This window comes from Podarcis liolepis (assembly GCF_965112155.1).
Source record: "Podarcis liolepis genome assembly, chromosome: 3".
NCBI lineage: Eukaryota > Metazoa > Chordata > Lepidosauria > Squamata > Lacertidae > Podarcis > Podarcis liolepis.
Genome location: NC_139557.1, coordinates 40,656,407 through 40,672,566, shown reverse-complemented (window position 1 = coordinate 40,672,566; position 16,160 = coordinate 40,656,407). Strand labels below are relative to the sequence as shown.

At 41.6% G+C, this 16,160-nt stretch overlaps 1 protein-coding gene across 1 annotated transcript; it reads left to right on the top strand.

Annotated features, from left to right (window-relative positions):
• The first annotated feature begins 1,654 nt into the window (after positions 1–1,654).
• On the top strand, positions 1,655–11,025 carry COX7A2 (cytochrome c oxidase subunit 7A2). Its single transcript, XM_083497413.1, has 4 exons — positions 1,655–4,235; positions 5,691–5,780; positions 8,859–8,943; positions 10,790–11,025. Exons 1-4 carry the CDS (start codon positions 4,218–4,220, stop codon positions 10,846–10,848), a joined length of 252 nt encoding a protein of 83 aa, XP_083353539.1. The 5' UTR covers positions 1,655–4,217; the 3' UTR covers positions 10,849–11,025.
• Positions 11,026–16,160: the final 5,135 nt, after the last annotated feature.

Sequence of the window (16,160 nt, the reverse complement as noted above, 5' to 3'; positions counted from 1 at the left end):
CCTGCTCTAGTTTTAATAGAGACTGAGGTTAATTTAGGATTACCTTTGTTCATTTGAAACAGACGCAGCTGCTTGAATTGGTAAGTTCCTCATACTTTCATCTGAAAGGTTTTGGGATTTTAGTGGATGGAAATCAAGACAAAAGGCTTGAATGAAGCAATGTGAGATGTGATTATTTTAGAGACCAAGGTACTAGTTGACTTTGTTCTTTGTAATTTGAGTCAACTGTTAAGTAAAGATTTTTAAGAGTTCTAATTGGCTGCTGATCTAATTGGCTCCATTGTTTGGCTGTTTTTAAGCAAGTACCTTAGAAGGAAAAATACAATTAAGAGTTGCCTATCTTCAACTGCATGTGGCTGCCCCCCTCCCCCTGAGGTGTACAATGTTCTTGCTAACAAATGATTAGCCCTGGTTTCTTCTTCCTATTTCTATGCTGTGAATTTTTCACCATGTCTGCAGTTGGTACTAACCACAACTCCAGGTGTTAGCTACCGTTGTGCATAAATGTGTTACTCATGAGAACTGTACAGTCAGCACATGGGTCCTAAAGGTACTGCTTATGCCCTAATGAAAGGCAGGCTGTTGTCTTCAAATCATGAAGATAATCATTATAGCAAGTGTTCCTGGATTCTCTTCAGAGAATCAGTTTCCTTTCCATTTCATTCTAAATTAACATCCATTGAAACCCTAAAATGTTCTGTGAAGTCAAAATAAAACTACCAGACCTACAAAAGTAATTTTCATTTTTATATCAGAAATAATTTAATGGTCAGAGCAAAAAAATAAAAGTACAAAGATGAATTTATTATGTTGAATAGCACATCAGACAGCATGTGAGTGATAACTAGAAGCAATTTGCATTTGCTGGGAGAAGTCAGTTTTTAAAAGTCTACTAATTTCTTCATACCAAGCATTACTTAGGAAAATAGTAATATGAAAAGAGATTCATAACATTAACTAGCATATTCATATAACAGGATATGGGAAAATAAACCCACCAATGAGGTTATATATTTTTATTGGCGGGAGTTTAACCCCAGTAAAAGGATCATATCACCTGTTTTGTTTACACTAATGGTAGTGTAATGTCACAACATTCAAAATGTATTTCAAGTTGTGTTAGTAATGATGCTTGTTAACAGTCATTAGGGACAATTTGTCATGCAAATACAGTGGTGCCCCGCAAGACGAATGCCTCGCAAGACGGAAAACTCGCTAGACGAAAGAGTTTTCCGTTTTGGAGGTGCTTCGCAAAACGAATGTTCCTATGGACAATGTCTTGCGAGTTCCTGCTGGTTCCCCCCCTTTTTCTAAGCCGCTAAGCCGCTTATCAGCTGATCCAATCAGCAGATAAGCCGCTAATAGCGCTAATCCGCTAATCCGTCAATGGCCTTGCTTCGCAAGACGAATAAACCGCTAGACGAAGAGAATCACACAACGGATTCTTTTCGTCTTGCGAGGCACCACTGTAACTAGTAGTAAGTTCCAGGAAACTATGCCATTGTAAGGCCTCTTTTGAGCATTGCTGAACTAAAATTAAACAGCAACAAACCTTGTCAAACTTGCATGATGACAAAGATATAACAAATAGCCCTGATTATATGGGTCCAACATGATGGTGGCTGCCTCTTTTCTTCATCCCACTACAGCCTCCCCACTTTCTCCCCCTCAGGCTCGGGAGAGACAATCCTAAATAAGCAAGTGAGTAAGTAAGTAAGTAAGTAAAGAAAGAAAGAAAGCAAGAAAGATGGATGGATTTGGACATTCTTCCAAGGAGTAAGTTGAAGTGAGAGTTGCACCTACTCACACAAATATGGCTCTAAGCCCTCATGTTCCAAGTCTACCTAATGATGCATCTCCAACTTGCTTAGGAATTATGGGCCCCAATACATAACCCTTCTAACGTGACTACACTTACCTTTTGACATGACAGCAGTGGCAACTTGCTGCCCTCTTTTGTAGGCTCTTTAGTGATAGGTGCACATCAGTGTTGCTTTTGAATAGGAGCCAAGTATGTTATCTCATCTGCGGTGGCTGCCCACTGTTTTAATTTAATATATATATGAAATGGGGCATTGCATTTTGGATCATTTAAAATGGCAGCCAACCACTGCCATTGCTGCCAAGCTTGGGGCTCTCAGGCAGCGCCAAACCACTGGCACCAGGTCAGGTGCAAAAGTAGACTCTTCTGAAGACTGAGAGCTGGTCAGATGTTGCATCTACTAGTAGGTCATTTGGGAATGTAAACCCCAGAGGAAAGAAGCTAGAACAAAGAAACACTTTTATCTAAAGTTCCATACAAGAAATTGCTCAAACTAAGTCAAACAATGTCATTCTTCGAGGCTAAAGGAGACTGTGGTTCTCCAGATATTGAATTTCAACTCCCATCTGTCCCAGCTAGCATGGCCAGGGATGATAGGTGCTGTAGTCTTTAGCGTGCTAATGTTTTCTTTGTTAAAGCCAGCTGCAGCAAAATCTCAATTATTGGTTTTTATACTTTGGTTATTTTACACTTTCATTTTAGTGCCCTTGTTTATTGTTTTTTATTTATCCTTTACAGTGTTACCTCGGGTTACATACGCTTCAGGTTACAGACTCCGCTAACCCAGAAACAGTACCTGAGGTTAAGAACTTTGCTTCAGGATGAGAACAGAAATCGCGCGGCGGCAGCACAGGAGGCCCCATTAGCTAAAGTGGTGCTTCAGGTTAAGAACAGTTGCAGGTTAAGATGGACCTCCGGAACGAATTAAGTTCTTAACCCGAGGTACCACTGTATTGTTAACTGCCCAGGCCCCATTGTAAGGTGGGTGGTGTACAGATCATAAATAGGAAAGAACAGTTTCCCAATTGCTGGAAGGTTGCTAGTTCCCCTTCACCGTCTTAGGCTGTAGGATTCCACAAACCAAATAAGGATGGAAAGTTATGTGACTCTGGTGTGGGCAATGGCAAAAGTAGAATAAGGGGTTGCTAACAATTACTGAGATAATGTAAAGTGCCTCAAACAATTGCCCTCTCTAGTTGATTATTGAAAAACACTCTGGGCTTAGAAATTTTCCAGTGAGGGTGCACTGGAACTATCCAGTAGTCTGAAGTGGAAGTTCTGTGTGTTCAATGTCCTCTTCTTGGGAGCAATCGCCTGCATCTGAGCCAGCCAGTTAGCTGCTTGGTTTGCCTGGAGCAATCTCCCTGTAGCTGAACCTGTGGCAGGCCAGAAGAATTTCACAATTTGTCCCCAAACTGCAAATTATCCAGCTGAATTCTGCCCATCCACCTCCTTCTCGGGGCTCTTCTTGCACCCGTAAAAGTTGCCCGCCAGGCAGCAAATCAGCAGAGGAGCCAGCAGCGGCAGCTACAAAGCAAGACCTTCGCCTCGTCAGTTTCCAGCAGTCAAGCGGCGCTTGCGGGTGGGGATGCTGCGGAAGGTTTAAGGGGCGGTGGCCGTTTTCTTGCATTTATGGGAATTATAATAACCGCCCTTGAAAGGTTGCAACTTCTGTGCAGTGTTTTTAAAAGGAAAGCAAAACCTCTCTTTAACAAACGTGCTAGGGAAGAACGCTATACCCACCCTATCCCTATAAAGGGGGGCATAGCCATTTTCTGGCCAAGTCCTGAAGAAGAAGGGACCGGGAGGGGAGGAGAGTTGGGCCGGCATCTTTTTGCAGTTGAACCGGACCCTTCTCTTCAAAAGCGCCTCCCTCCCGGCTTCGGGAGAACTTGGCTGCCCTGCCCAGGGATGCGCTTAGGAGCCGGGTAAATCAAGCAAGGCGGCGGGACACTGCAGTTCACCCGCCAGCCTGCTTGTGGCGCTCTAGGTTTCTCTCCGGCTCACGACTCCGCAGCCTAAGAGGAAGTCCTGCTCTCTCTGTCTCTCAATGACAAGGGGGTTCATAGACTTTACAAATAAAGACGGCAACCACCCTGGTTATATGATACTTCCGATCTCAAACTGATCTGCCTTTCGCCGCTATGGAGATTTTTTTAAAAAAAGAATATTTAACCATAGAGGTGCCAACGGCTAGAAAGACTGGAACGACGGCTTGTTGATTAATACCGGAAGCTCTCGCTTTGGATGCGCGCGCCGGTCGCCATGGTCGCCTAGGGATTGTGACGTCAGGCGGCGTCGAGCGGCGTCTCGCTTCCTGTTTCCGGTGCCCTTGTTCCTGCGTTGAAGGCGACGGCGTAGACGAGGAGGAAGGTGAAGAAGAAGAGCTGCCAAGATGCTTCGGAACCTTTTGGTATGGCCGGAGGAGGAGGAGGAGGGTCTGGCCTGTGACTTGGGTGGCTTTTACTGTTGGGAAAGTAGCCGCGGAAGCAGCGAGATAGACGAGTGAAGGGAGGCCCCTTTTATTGCATTTCCTGCGGTTGTGAACTGGCTTTTTCAGGGTTGCAAATTCCACGCAGTGTTAAAAGCGAAAAATGAAAACACAGCGTAGCAAATATGCAGCAAAAGTGAACCCCGCACCCTCAGCAATTCCCACAAAACAGCTATAATAAAATAGTATTTTTGTTTGTCGAAATAGGCTGAACTACGCCTATTTAAAAAGGAACCATACTTGAGTTAAGGTATCGGGGTTTGGGGGGGGTCGGGGTGGTCATATTGTGACTGGTTTGGGCCTCGTAAATAGTCAGGGGGCGGGATCTGGAAAACCTCTTTTAAGAAGGCTGGGGAGGGTGCCATGGAGGATGGGTTGAAGGGGAAATTTGCCAATATCAGGTTTCAGAAGTCTGCTCAATTTGGGGCAGTTATTTCCTCCATGGTGGCTGTCACACATTAATGGAGGAGAGGGCATCTGGGGAGGCGTTGCTGGGGAGGCGTTGGTGGGCTAAGGTGGCTTCCAGGAGGAGATGAGGCATTTTATTTCCATGGGTCTTAAGTTCACATATTGGGATCCAAGCCAATGTATTTTACTTTATATATTCATTGGTTGGTAATGTTTGCTATGTCAAAGTCCTTTGTCTCCCAGTTTGGTGGTTTGGGTATTGTTCACTTCCTTTTTTACATGGTGCAGATTAAGAAGGGGAAATTGGGTTGGGAAAAGCAGGATTTCAACAAAGTAGCTGTTAGCTTTTGGCAGAAGCAACAGGTTTTTTGTTGGTATCTTAAAGAGGCATGTGACACAAGCTTGTGTGCCTTTCATCAGATTTATGTAGATTTACTGTATTTTCAGTTGGTAGAAATGTGGGGTGAAACAGTGGGGCCTAATGGCCATGCAATGAAAGAGGCAGCAATGGTCAGCACAGGTTAAATATATACAAGAATAGCTGTTTTTACACATAATAGCAAAACATGATTAAGCTTTATGTAAGCAAGCCCTTGAACGATACACTCCCCACATCCAGCACTGACATATAAGATCAAACACTTCCTTTCATTCTTAACTAACTACAGTTTGGTAGGTTCAGAACAAAAATTATAGTGTTAAGTATGGTTTATTAAAACTAGCTAGGGTTGTTAGCCATAGTCTGAAGTAGGCTTGCCTCATTAAGCTATATCTAACATTTTCGTTTCAGAGAAAACTGTGATTATCATTCTGTGTACACTAGTGCGGTCACTAACTACATTTGGTCTAAACCACTAGTGTTTAGTTTACTTGCTTCCCAAGTAATTGTGCATATGAGTGTACCCTTAACAAAAGAAGCACTACTTCTAATAATAATTTTAAAAGAAATATTTTTTGTTTGTTTTGCAGACTCTTCGGCAAATTTCTCAGAAATCCATAAGCACTGCCTCCCGCAGGCAGGTTACAAACAAGGTTCCGGAATTACAGAAACATTTCCAGGTATGGTTGCATGCATACTTTGAGAACAAATGACAATGTAATGGAACCTCTTAATATTGTTTTTATCTATCTATCTATCTATCTATCTATCTATATAAATATATATGATTTTTTTTACGATGAATATACTTTACGTAGCACCACTAATGGCTTTAGCGTCCAAGCCATCTTTCTTTTTTTGATCTTTTAAGACCACACAGTCTGATTGCTGTGTGATAGCTGCTTATTTTCTCAGTAGTGCTAAATTATCTGAAATCCAATAGCATGCTTGTATTGAATGAATTTATGCTTACGAATGCAATTAAGTTACATGTGAAAGATACAGCAATAGCTGTTGAGGACAAATCAGAATTTTAGCTTCTGGGAGTATCTTAAAAAATATAGGCAATGTCCTACCTGGCTAGCAAATTGTGACTAGTTAATAAATAATCTATGTGGTGCTGAGTATCATAAGTTAGAACTCAAACCTTTTTGTGTGTTCTATAGACAGCTGTACTAACAGTCTTTGATCATTCTCGGTTGTCATGCTGAACAGTACAGGGTAGAGGTGGGGAACCTGCAGCCCTCCAGATGGCATGACTGATGGTCAGGGTGGGCAGGAATCTGGATGGCTACAGATTTCTATCCCTAATGTAAGAAGACACTATTCTGCTTGCTATGAGTAAAAAATGTGCTGTAATATTTTTACTTGATAGTTTGTTTTATCATCTAGGTAGTCTGATTCATGACTTGGTTTTTCCAAAGTTGTGATTTCAGCTGTGTTGTCCTTAATGTTAATAATCAAATACTTTTCATAAAATAGTTTTTCTTGGCCCCCTCCCCCCTGCATCCCAAGCCATGCCCACTAAAGCACCAGCCCATCTAAGTTGAGTAGTTCAAAATGGGACATCTTTTCAAAAGTGGTGGGTACATTGTGTTGGCATTTGACTAGTCAAAAATTGATCAAGAATTTTAAAGGAATAAGTTATTTGATCAACCCCCTAACCAGTAAAACCCTAGCAAAGCATGCTAATTACAAAAAAGTATTTTCCTTCATTATTTTATTCTAGAAGACTTCAGAGTCTAGTCCCTCTCTCAGTCTTTGCAAAATAACAGCAAATTTCACATTGAATGTCATCTCCCTTGGCATGTGAAATGTGGCTAAACTTTTGCAGATGGATTAAGCAAAGAGTGGTATGCCTTGATAAAACGGGTTCTTCCTTTCCTTGTGGCCATTGTGGAATCTGCTGGCTGATTTCTTTACTTGCTCCCTGAGGGTGGCAGTGGCCCCACAGACTTTGCACTGCCTGAAAAGTGGCCTTGGGCAGTGACAGGTGGTCATTTAACTGAGAGGGAGAAAGTTAGTCTCTAATCTTGCTGGCTGATCTGTGTGTTAACTGGAAAATCAGAACCACAAGTAAGTAGTGTCACCATTGTCTATGAAATGATGTCTTCCATGACCCTTTAAGGCAGTATATTGCAGTGTGCATACATGCCTTCGTCCACAGTGCTGACGTTCACTGCACCGCTGCTGTCCTGTGCTACAGTGCTCACATTTCCTTTTTTTAAAAAAAATATTTTTATTGCTTTTTTCCAGGTACAGATGTAAAGTCAGATATATAACATTCCCTGCACTATGTAGGCTGCTGACTCAATCCTTATTGACTCTAGCTAATTTGCTGACCCTAATTTATGATTATGTATGCACATGCTTTGTGTTTCCTCTTTACTGTTGTGCTCCCATTTAGAGATGCCAGCAGTTTAGCAAATGGCCAGAGAACCAGGACATGTTGCTTAACTGGAAAGGATGAGGACAAAAAATCTTTATAGAGAGAATGCAGGTGATACCTGCTCCTAAAATTTATTCAGTAGATTTATAGCCTGTTTTCTGATTTGAGTTCTTACAACAGTTAATAGCATTTATGAAACACAGTAGGTGTACCTAAACTCACATGCTCACAAAACAACCAACCCCACTGAGCAGGAGCCAGCACCAAACATTTTCCACAGAGTAGATGGGGTTGGGACAGTTTGACTGGAGCATACCCTCATCGTGGCTGAATGAGAGATCTGTGAGTGACACAAGCTCTGATAAGGGTTGAGGAGGGAACAGTTCCTTGCTTTCACGGTTGCTGGTTGATTAACCAGTTCTGCACTCAATGTATTGCCACTTACATAAGGACATTCTTGACCCTTTAGAAAGTTTGATCATATTTGACTAGGGTCAATAAAAAGAATATTGTAACTAATCAGTTGAACGATGTCCCAATACAGTCTAAATTTAGGCTGCAGTCCTGTGTATGCATACTTGGGACTTGAGTTTTATTGAACTTGGTGGGATGTTTAAGTAAACAAGCATAGAAATGGGCTGCAAATAGGCTGCTCGTTAGAGCTGGTTGATTTATTCTTCCACTCATTGCCTTTCCACTCTGGTTGCTTCCTTGCAGCTCATCTTAGCCTGCCTGGGCTGAGGAAGTAATGTATCTCTCCCCACCCCCAGAAATATTTAGGGTATAAGGCTTATCCTTAGGAGAATACTGATGTGGGGGTTCCCCTCTTCTGCTTTCCATCTCCACTCCACCCCATCCAGGAATCAACACAAGGTTTGGCTGCCTCTTCCTCCCCACCTTTCTCTGTCTAGGTAGCAGTTCCCAGGACCTTAGCCCATTTGCTTCACATGGTTCTATCCTTATTTCAGACATTGTTATATATTGGTTTATTGTGATGTTGAGCTGGTGATATACTGTGATGCTGAAAACCAGTTATTGCCTAGCCCTACTGCTCATATGACATATATAGCTGAGCAGTAGAGTCTCTTTTTACAGTACATGGGTAGCATGCTTTCAACAAAGGGCTGTTTCAGTATTGGTGAACTTTCATTATCAGGTAGATGTTCCAAATTACAATATTTAGCCTTGAATAACTGGCAACGATGCAGGAAATAACTTTTTGTACTTTTTGCCTGGACTTGAGTAAACAGAGCAGTTGTTAGCTTTCTAACATTGTAACTCTAGCAGAATAGGTTTCAATTTTAAAAAATAAAGCCTAAAAGAGATGAGTCTTAACACATGAATTCTGCATCTTTGTCGTTGTTATTAGGAAGATAATGGCATTCCAGTGTACCTAAAAGGTGGAACAATGGATGCAATGCTGTATCGAACCACCATGATCCTTTCCGTTTTTGGTAAGACTTTAACAGAGAAGCAGCAGAGCTGTCATAGATGTCTCTGGTTATGTGTTCATATTTCTAAGAGAGAAAGTACCCCTCCTCTGCATAAATCTAAAACAGGAACTTGGGCATTCTCTGCTGTATGTTACCGTGTTACAGTGGTGCCCCGCAAGACGAATGCCTTGCAAGACGGAAAACCCACTAGACGAAAGGGTTTTCCGTTTTGGAGGTGCTTTGCAAAACGAATTTCCTATGGGCTTGCTTCGCAAGACGACAATGCCTTGCGAGTTCCTGCTGGTTCCCCCCCCCTTTTTCTAAGCCGCTAAGCCACTTATCAGCTGATCCAATCAGCAGATAAGCCACTAAAAGCCGCTAATAGCGCTAATCCGCTAATCCGTCAATGGGCTTGCTTCGCAAGACGAAAAAAACGCTAGACGAAGAGAATCACAGAACGGATTCCTTTCTTCTTGCGAGGCACCACTGTATTAAAAACATGCTTAGGAAAACCTGTATAAAAGCACAAGAGAAACCAGACTGCTGTTTGTGAATATTCTCCACATTGTTTTCTCCTCTTTCTGTTGTGGACATCACTTGAGTCTATAAGAGCTCTGTCTTAAAGGAACCCAGATTCCCACTCTGCTCAGTAGGCAAATTTGGATGAGAGTTTACATTCAAGCTTGCAGGTTTTCCTATGCCACTTTCCCATAATGCCTACTTTACTTAGCTATTTGACTGAGTGGGTTTCTGACACCTTTGAGAATGCAGTCTTTACAATAATTTGCTGGGAACATTTTTAAAGCCCAAAAACATGAGGCAGAAACTTCTGAATGGAAGCTCAGGTTAAAATGCAGCTGCCAGGAAAATGATGGGGGACCTTTGCCCCTCCATATGTTGTTGGACTACAGCCTCAGTAATCAATTACCTTGGCCAGAACTGATGGGGCCTAGAGTACAGTCATATATGCAGACCTGCAGGTTCCTGATCCCTGTATTGAAAACAGCATGCTGGAAGCACTTTAATTTACCAGAATTTCTGAAAGCTCAAGAATTTAAGATGGCAATTTTTATCATAAAACTTTCAGCATTTTTAGAGTTTTGCCTAATAATAATAATAATAATTTATTTGTACCTCACCCATCTGACTGGGTTGCCCAAGCCACTTGGGCCATTTCCAACATATATAACAACATAATAAAACATTAACCCTTAAGAAGCTTCCCTGTACAGGGCTGCCTTCAGATGTCTTATGAAGGTTATATATACAGTTACAGATAGGTAGCCGTGTTGGTCTGCCATAGTCAAAATAAAAAAAATCCTTTCAGTAGCACCTTTAAGACCAACTAAGTTAGTTCTTGGTATGAGCTTTCGTGTGCAAGCACACTTCTTCAGATACACTCAGGTTATATAGTTATTCATCTGCTTGACATCTGATGGGAGTGTGTTCTACAGGATGGATGTTACTACAGAGAAGGCCCTCTGCCTGGTTCTCTGTAGCTTCACTTCTCTCAGTGAAGGATCTCAGTGTCTGAGCTGAATGCTGGGGTTGAAGACGCTCCTTCGGGTATACAGAGCCAAGGTCATTTAGGGCTTTAAAGGTCAGCAGCAACACTTTGTGCTCAGAAATGTCATAATCCTCCCTTTATGTACTTAATTGATCTGGTGATATAAAAGGAATGGGAAAACAGGCTCCTTTTAACCTGAAGAAACTTAACACATATTGTGTCATTTTCTGCAAATCTAATAAGACTAGAGCAAAAGAGTTACACGGATACTTTTTAAAAAAGAGAGCTTGTGTTAATCATTTGCCATCAACAAAAGCATTTGTGCTTGATCTGACCTAATGTTGTGTGTCTTCCCTTCAGGAACAGGCTATCTCCTTTATGTGCTCTTCAATGCAGCAATGCCCAAGAAAAACAATTGACCCCATTTTACAGGATGCATCTTGGAGTAACACCTCTCCACACCATTCCAAAACACTCTTCAGGGACCTACTTTGTCCTTGTCATAAATGATGTCTGTGTTGGGGATCAATATTTATTGAGTTGAAATGTTCTATGCTGTGACCAATAAAGTAGTTTTACATTCCTGTGTGCTCGAATCTGTTGAAAGTTTATTTGCTGAATTTAATGTGTTTTTTGTGAAGCCTGCAGTTTAATCTCAAGCAGAAATAATAGGCTCAAGTTTAAATTTGTAGGGCTTGCTAATTTGCCATCCTTTTTGTCTTCAGGATCAAAAATAGCTAAACATGGATTAGGTAAATGTCATACTATAAACACAGTCTTAATATCATGGAACAAAATTCATCTCCTATAGCTCTTCACAGTTTAGCCAATTGAAGTTTATTTCACCAATAAAGACTCACTTATTTCCCTGAGTACTCGCACTATGATGTGATTTGCATAAAGCAATGTCTAAGCTAAGCACTTGGATTCTTCCTACAGACCATTACTTTTGCAATGAAAGATGGTCTATATAAATTATTTCTAATCACGCTGTGAGCCAATTTTGAGGCAAAATGCAACCTAGCTATATGTGCCTTTAATTAGAAGTCTTGCTATGTTCAGTGAGCCTTACTCTCGAGTAAGGGTTCTGCAGGAACTTGGCAATGCTTATTAACTGCCTTTAGAAGAGCATGGAAGCTACAGTTAGTAGGAGGAAGATACCTTCCCTGTGTCACAATCAACTGAAGTATCACCACATGATGTCACTGTTGAATTTCTGTTTAAATACCGTCCCTCTAAATACATTTTCTTAAATGATACAGTCATGTTTAAAGGTCCTGTTTTCTCACCTGCAATGGGACCATGCCAAATAATGTTTTCTAATAAGCTATAAAATTGGGTAATTGTTATGAAGCCTAATTGAGCAAATGTTTTCTGTATTCGTCTGTTTTTCCAGCTGCTTTAATAGTCCTGTTATTATTTTCCTTCATGTGTGACATATACAAGAGAATGGATTTCGCCTGCATAACTCCTACTGAGTCAGATACCTGAAATTATGCTCAAACACATCACATGTCACATAGAGGAGGGAGAAAGGTTGTTTTCTGCTGCTCCAGAGAAGCGGACACGGAGCAATGGATCCAAACTACAAGAAAGAAGATTCCACCTAAACATTAGGAAGAACTTCCTGACAGTAAGAGCTGTTCGACAGTGGAATTTGCTTCCAAGGAGTGTGGTGGAGTCTCCTTCTTTGGAGGTCTTTAAGCAGAGGCTTGACAACTATATGTCAAGTGTGCTCTGATGGTGTTTCCTGCTTGGCAGGGGGTTGGACTCGATGGCCCTTGTGGTCTCTTCCAACTCTATGATTCTATGATTCTATGACTGGCCATGAAATCAGACAGTACATAAATAATTGTTGTGGTGAGACTCCTTTATGACTCAGTCGAAAGTCTCTCTCCTGTGTTACACATCATTTCGTGTGTATGCTTGTACACAGTTTTCTAGAAAGTCTCTTGCTTTTGTTAAGCTAGTCTGATTTTTTCTTTCTTTTGCAGAGGACAGAGGAGAGAGTCTAATGCATGAGCACTTCAAATTGTAGATGCCTTGTGCGGTCGAGGGCCATGGGGAGAAGAATGACTTGAATCCAGGCTTAGAACTCAGTCCTGTTCATATCTGTTCAGAAGTAGGTCCTGCGAAATTCAATGGGGCTTACTCCCAGCTAAGAAGTTTGCAGCCTTAGTCTCATACAATACAGCAGAGCCACGGAAACCAATGTGATTTAAATCATTGTCTAAGGCAGCACCGCTTACCTGAGAGCATAGGAGCCAACTCCTAGGGGCCGAGGTCTTTTCAGTCCCCACGAATAAAATGTTTGCCCCCCCCCCAAAGTTGATGAGCATTGTCATTCAAATGGTGTCCATGCCCCACATCGTGTGAGCAATTATGCAGGGTGGCGCTTCCCCCCCCCCATGCAAGTTAGCACCCCTGCCTGAGAGTAAGTTCCCTTGCATGCAATAGAACTTATTTCTCACTAGATACAGTTAGGATTGTGCTGTAACTTAAGTCCCATCAATTTCAAGTGGGGTTCATTTTTTCTCCAGTCCAAAACAGTACAGGCTGCCCATGCAGGAAAATCACTACAGCCACCCTCCTGAATTTTGGCAGGATTCACCCCCTTCAGGTGGGTCTAATATGCTTGCAAATTTCATTAAGTACTTCCCGCAAAATTAAAAGCTATATGTGGTTATGTTTTAAAGAATACATTTTAAAGATGCCCAGTCCCAAGCTGAATGAAGCCAAACCAAAAACAATCCTGGACCTATTTGCCCATAATATATCCATTTCTGTCCAAGGTGGGGAAAGGTATAGCCATTTTTAGATTTCCTAATATGGAATAGGGAAAAATGAAGGCCTGAATTAGGGCCTAAAGCAATAAATGGAGCAAATATTCTTGTACATATCAACTGAAGGAACAGTTATGCAGCTTAGGAGCCATCTTTGTCCATGGTGGTCTCTATAGCAAAGGCCACCAGCTTTTTAACTGGTAGCCCAATGCTGATAGGTGTTTTTCTGCCCCTCTCATAATACTAGAATTCAGGACCAGCCAAATCTGGTTGGCAGCAGGCTCTGGTCTGATAACAGGAAAGTACTTCTGTCTCTCTGTCTGCTTGTGACATTAGTATGCCTTTGCATAACACTAACGAAAATAACAAGTGAAATTCAAAATCACCAATTTTTCAAGAAGCCTCTTGGGTTCCACCCACTTAAGTCCGCATCTCCTTGTTTTCAGTTTGGTCTGGGACCGGGTGATTTTTGCCTTGGGTTTTACTCTGAGAGAAACCCCTGAAACCCCATGTTTTTCAGGTCATTCTTCTTGTAAGCAAGTAGCCTGCTTTTGGTGTTGTCTCCACCTTCAGCTCCACCCACCCATGGCAGAGAGTCAGCAAATTGTGAAGATGGGCAGGTGTGTTTTGTGCATATATCATACAATCAATAATTTCATGTGAGCACTAAACTAGAGGGGATTTAGAAAAAAAGATGGAACCTGCAAGAATGCGGGTCAGGTCAGCCATGCTGAGAACTGGAAGTGCAATTCTCAGAAACTGGAAATGATCCTTGAGGGGTAGGCAGCAAATAAAGGAGGTGAGATCAAATGGCCTCCAAACACAGTTCCAGGGAAAGTATGAGGAATCGTATTTTCACAGCAGTTTAGGAAGCGGGGATCTCGTCAAACCCAATTCAATGGTAAACATCAGGTTTTAACTGGAGCAAGAAGTGTGAGGGGGAAAGCTCTCAGACCTGGCATAAGAGATTGACACAGAATATGATGATGACATGGGTCAAACGAAAGTGTGGGTGGGCCCTTTGTTTTTTCACTAAATTCCCCAAATACATTTATCATTTCCTCATGTGAGTAAGTTAGGGTTAAGGTGACATTCTTCTGCACACTTACCTGGAGGTAAACTCCACTGGGCACAGCAGGATTTAATTCTGTAGAAATATTCATAGGATTGCACTGCCCAGTTCATTGAATGCAGTGGATCAGACTCAGCCATTATTTATTTTTTTTTTAAGTGCACCTTTTAAAATTGAGATGTTGAAGAGAAATATTCATAGGATTGCACTGCCCAGTTCATTGAATGCAGTGGATCAGACCAAACCATAAAAAGCGCACCTTTTAAAATTGAGACGTTGAAGGAACACTAGAATGGCATTGCAGGCAAATATGTTGCAGCACAAATGACTATTATTGCTTGTTAGGGTACCACCTGCTTAAATCAAATTAGGAAACTAGATGGAAAAATAGTTTGAGCTGACCTGAGTTTTCCCTTTCTTCAAGTTCCATGGTCTGTCTGATTCTTCAGAAAAGTGTTATCTTTTGACTGTCTCATCACAAGATGCTGTGCTGTCTTGTCTCTACGATGCCTGGAATTTTGTTTTTGGTTCAAAAATACTTGTTTAGCAATATGGTTTTGAATATTCACAGCTTTGGAATTCCACTGGTGGATTTTTTAATTTTATTTATTTATTTTTGCTGATGGAGCAAATCTGCCAGCACATCAAGTCAGGTCAGATCTCCGTGTGTGTTAAAACCTCAACATGTTTGGAGGACACAAAAACCAGATGACAAGGAAGAAACAGGTAAGAACGTGTTCTTTATGTGAAATAAGATCAAGGTTGTTCAGAGATTATGTGTAAGGTGATCAGAGAGTTTTTTTTTATGGGGAGCATGGGTGTTTGAAGTTGGAAATAGAGGAGTAAAGAATTATGGGGGGAACATCTATGGGTATAGCTAACTCACTCAGACAAAAGTCATGGTCATTTAAACTTTATGAATGCCAAGCAGTTGTGAGTTAAGTTATGTACATCCAGTTTTACTTGCATAACAGACTGCGTTCTTACACAAATACATAAGAACTCTTGCACTGTGAAAGCTATAGAAATACAGCTTTAGTTTAAGTGTGATGGGAAAAGAGAGAAAACTGTGTACTTAGCATATTAAGTGAAGTGGAAAATGCCCCTCCCATTACAAAAAATATATATCTCAGTATGGAATAAGTAGAGGTTGCACAAAAGAGTAAATGGTGTCACTAGCACTATTTATGCTATTTAGATGTGTGGCCTGTCCCACCCCAAAGACTCAGTGGATCACAAATCCTAGAATGTAAAGTTGAAGGGACCCAGAGAGTCGTCTAATCCAATTGTCTGCAAAGCAGGAATCTGAACTAAAGCACCCATGACAAATGGCCATCCAACCTTTGCTTAAAAACCTCCAAGGAAGAAGACTCCATAATCTCCCGCGGGAGCCCATTTCACTGTTGAACAGCTGTGTCAGAAAGTTCTTCCTGTCAAAATCTCCTTTCTTGTAACTTGAAGCCATTGGATCGAATCCTATCCTCCGGAGCAGGAGAAAACAAGCTTGCTCCATGTGACAGCCCTTGAGATGTTTGAAGATGGCTATCATATCTTGGTCTCCTCTTTTCCAGGCTAAAAATATCCAACTCCCTCAACCATTCCTCATAAAACTTGGTTTCCAGACTCTTGGTTATCCTCCTCTGCACATGCTGCAGCTTGGCAAAATCCTTAAATTGTGGCACCCAAATAGGACACGGTATTCCAGGTGTGGTCTGACCAAGGCAGAATAGAGCAGTACTGCTGCTTCCCTTGATCAGGACACCATACTTTTGTTGATGCAGCCTAGAATAGCATTAGCTTTCTTTTGCTGCTGCATCACACTATTGACTCATGTTAAGCTTGTGGTCTACTAAGACCCCTCAATCCTAACGGTTAC

What these genes read in the sequence shown, in the direction of transcription:
- COX7A2 (XM_083497413.1), top strand. An exon ending in AATTACAGAAACATTTCCAG is followed by an intron (nt 5,781 to 8,858) that starts GTATGGTTGCAT and finishes CGTTGTTATTAG; the next exon opens with GAAGATAATGGCATTCCAGT. An exon ending in CATGATCCTTTCCGTTTTTG is followed by an intron (nt 8,944 to 10,789) that starts GTAAGACTTTAA and finishes TCTTCCCTTCAG; the next exon opens with GAACAGGCTATCTCCTTTAT.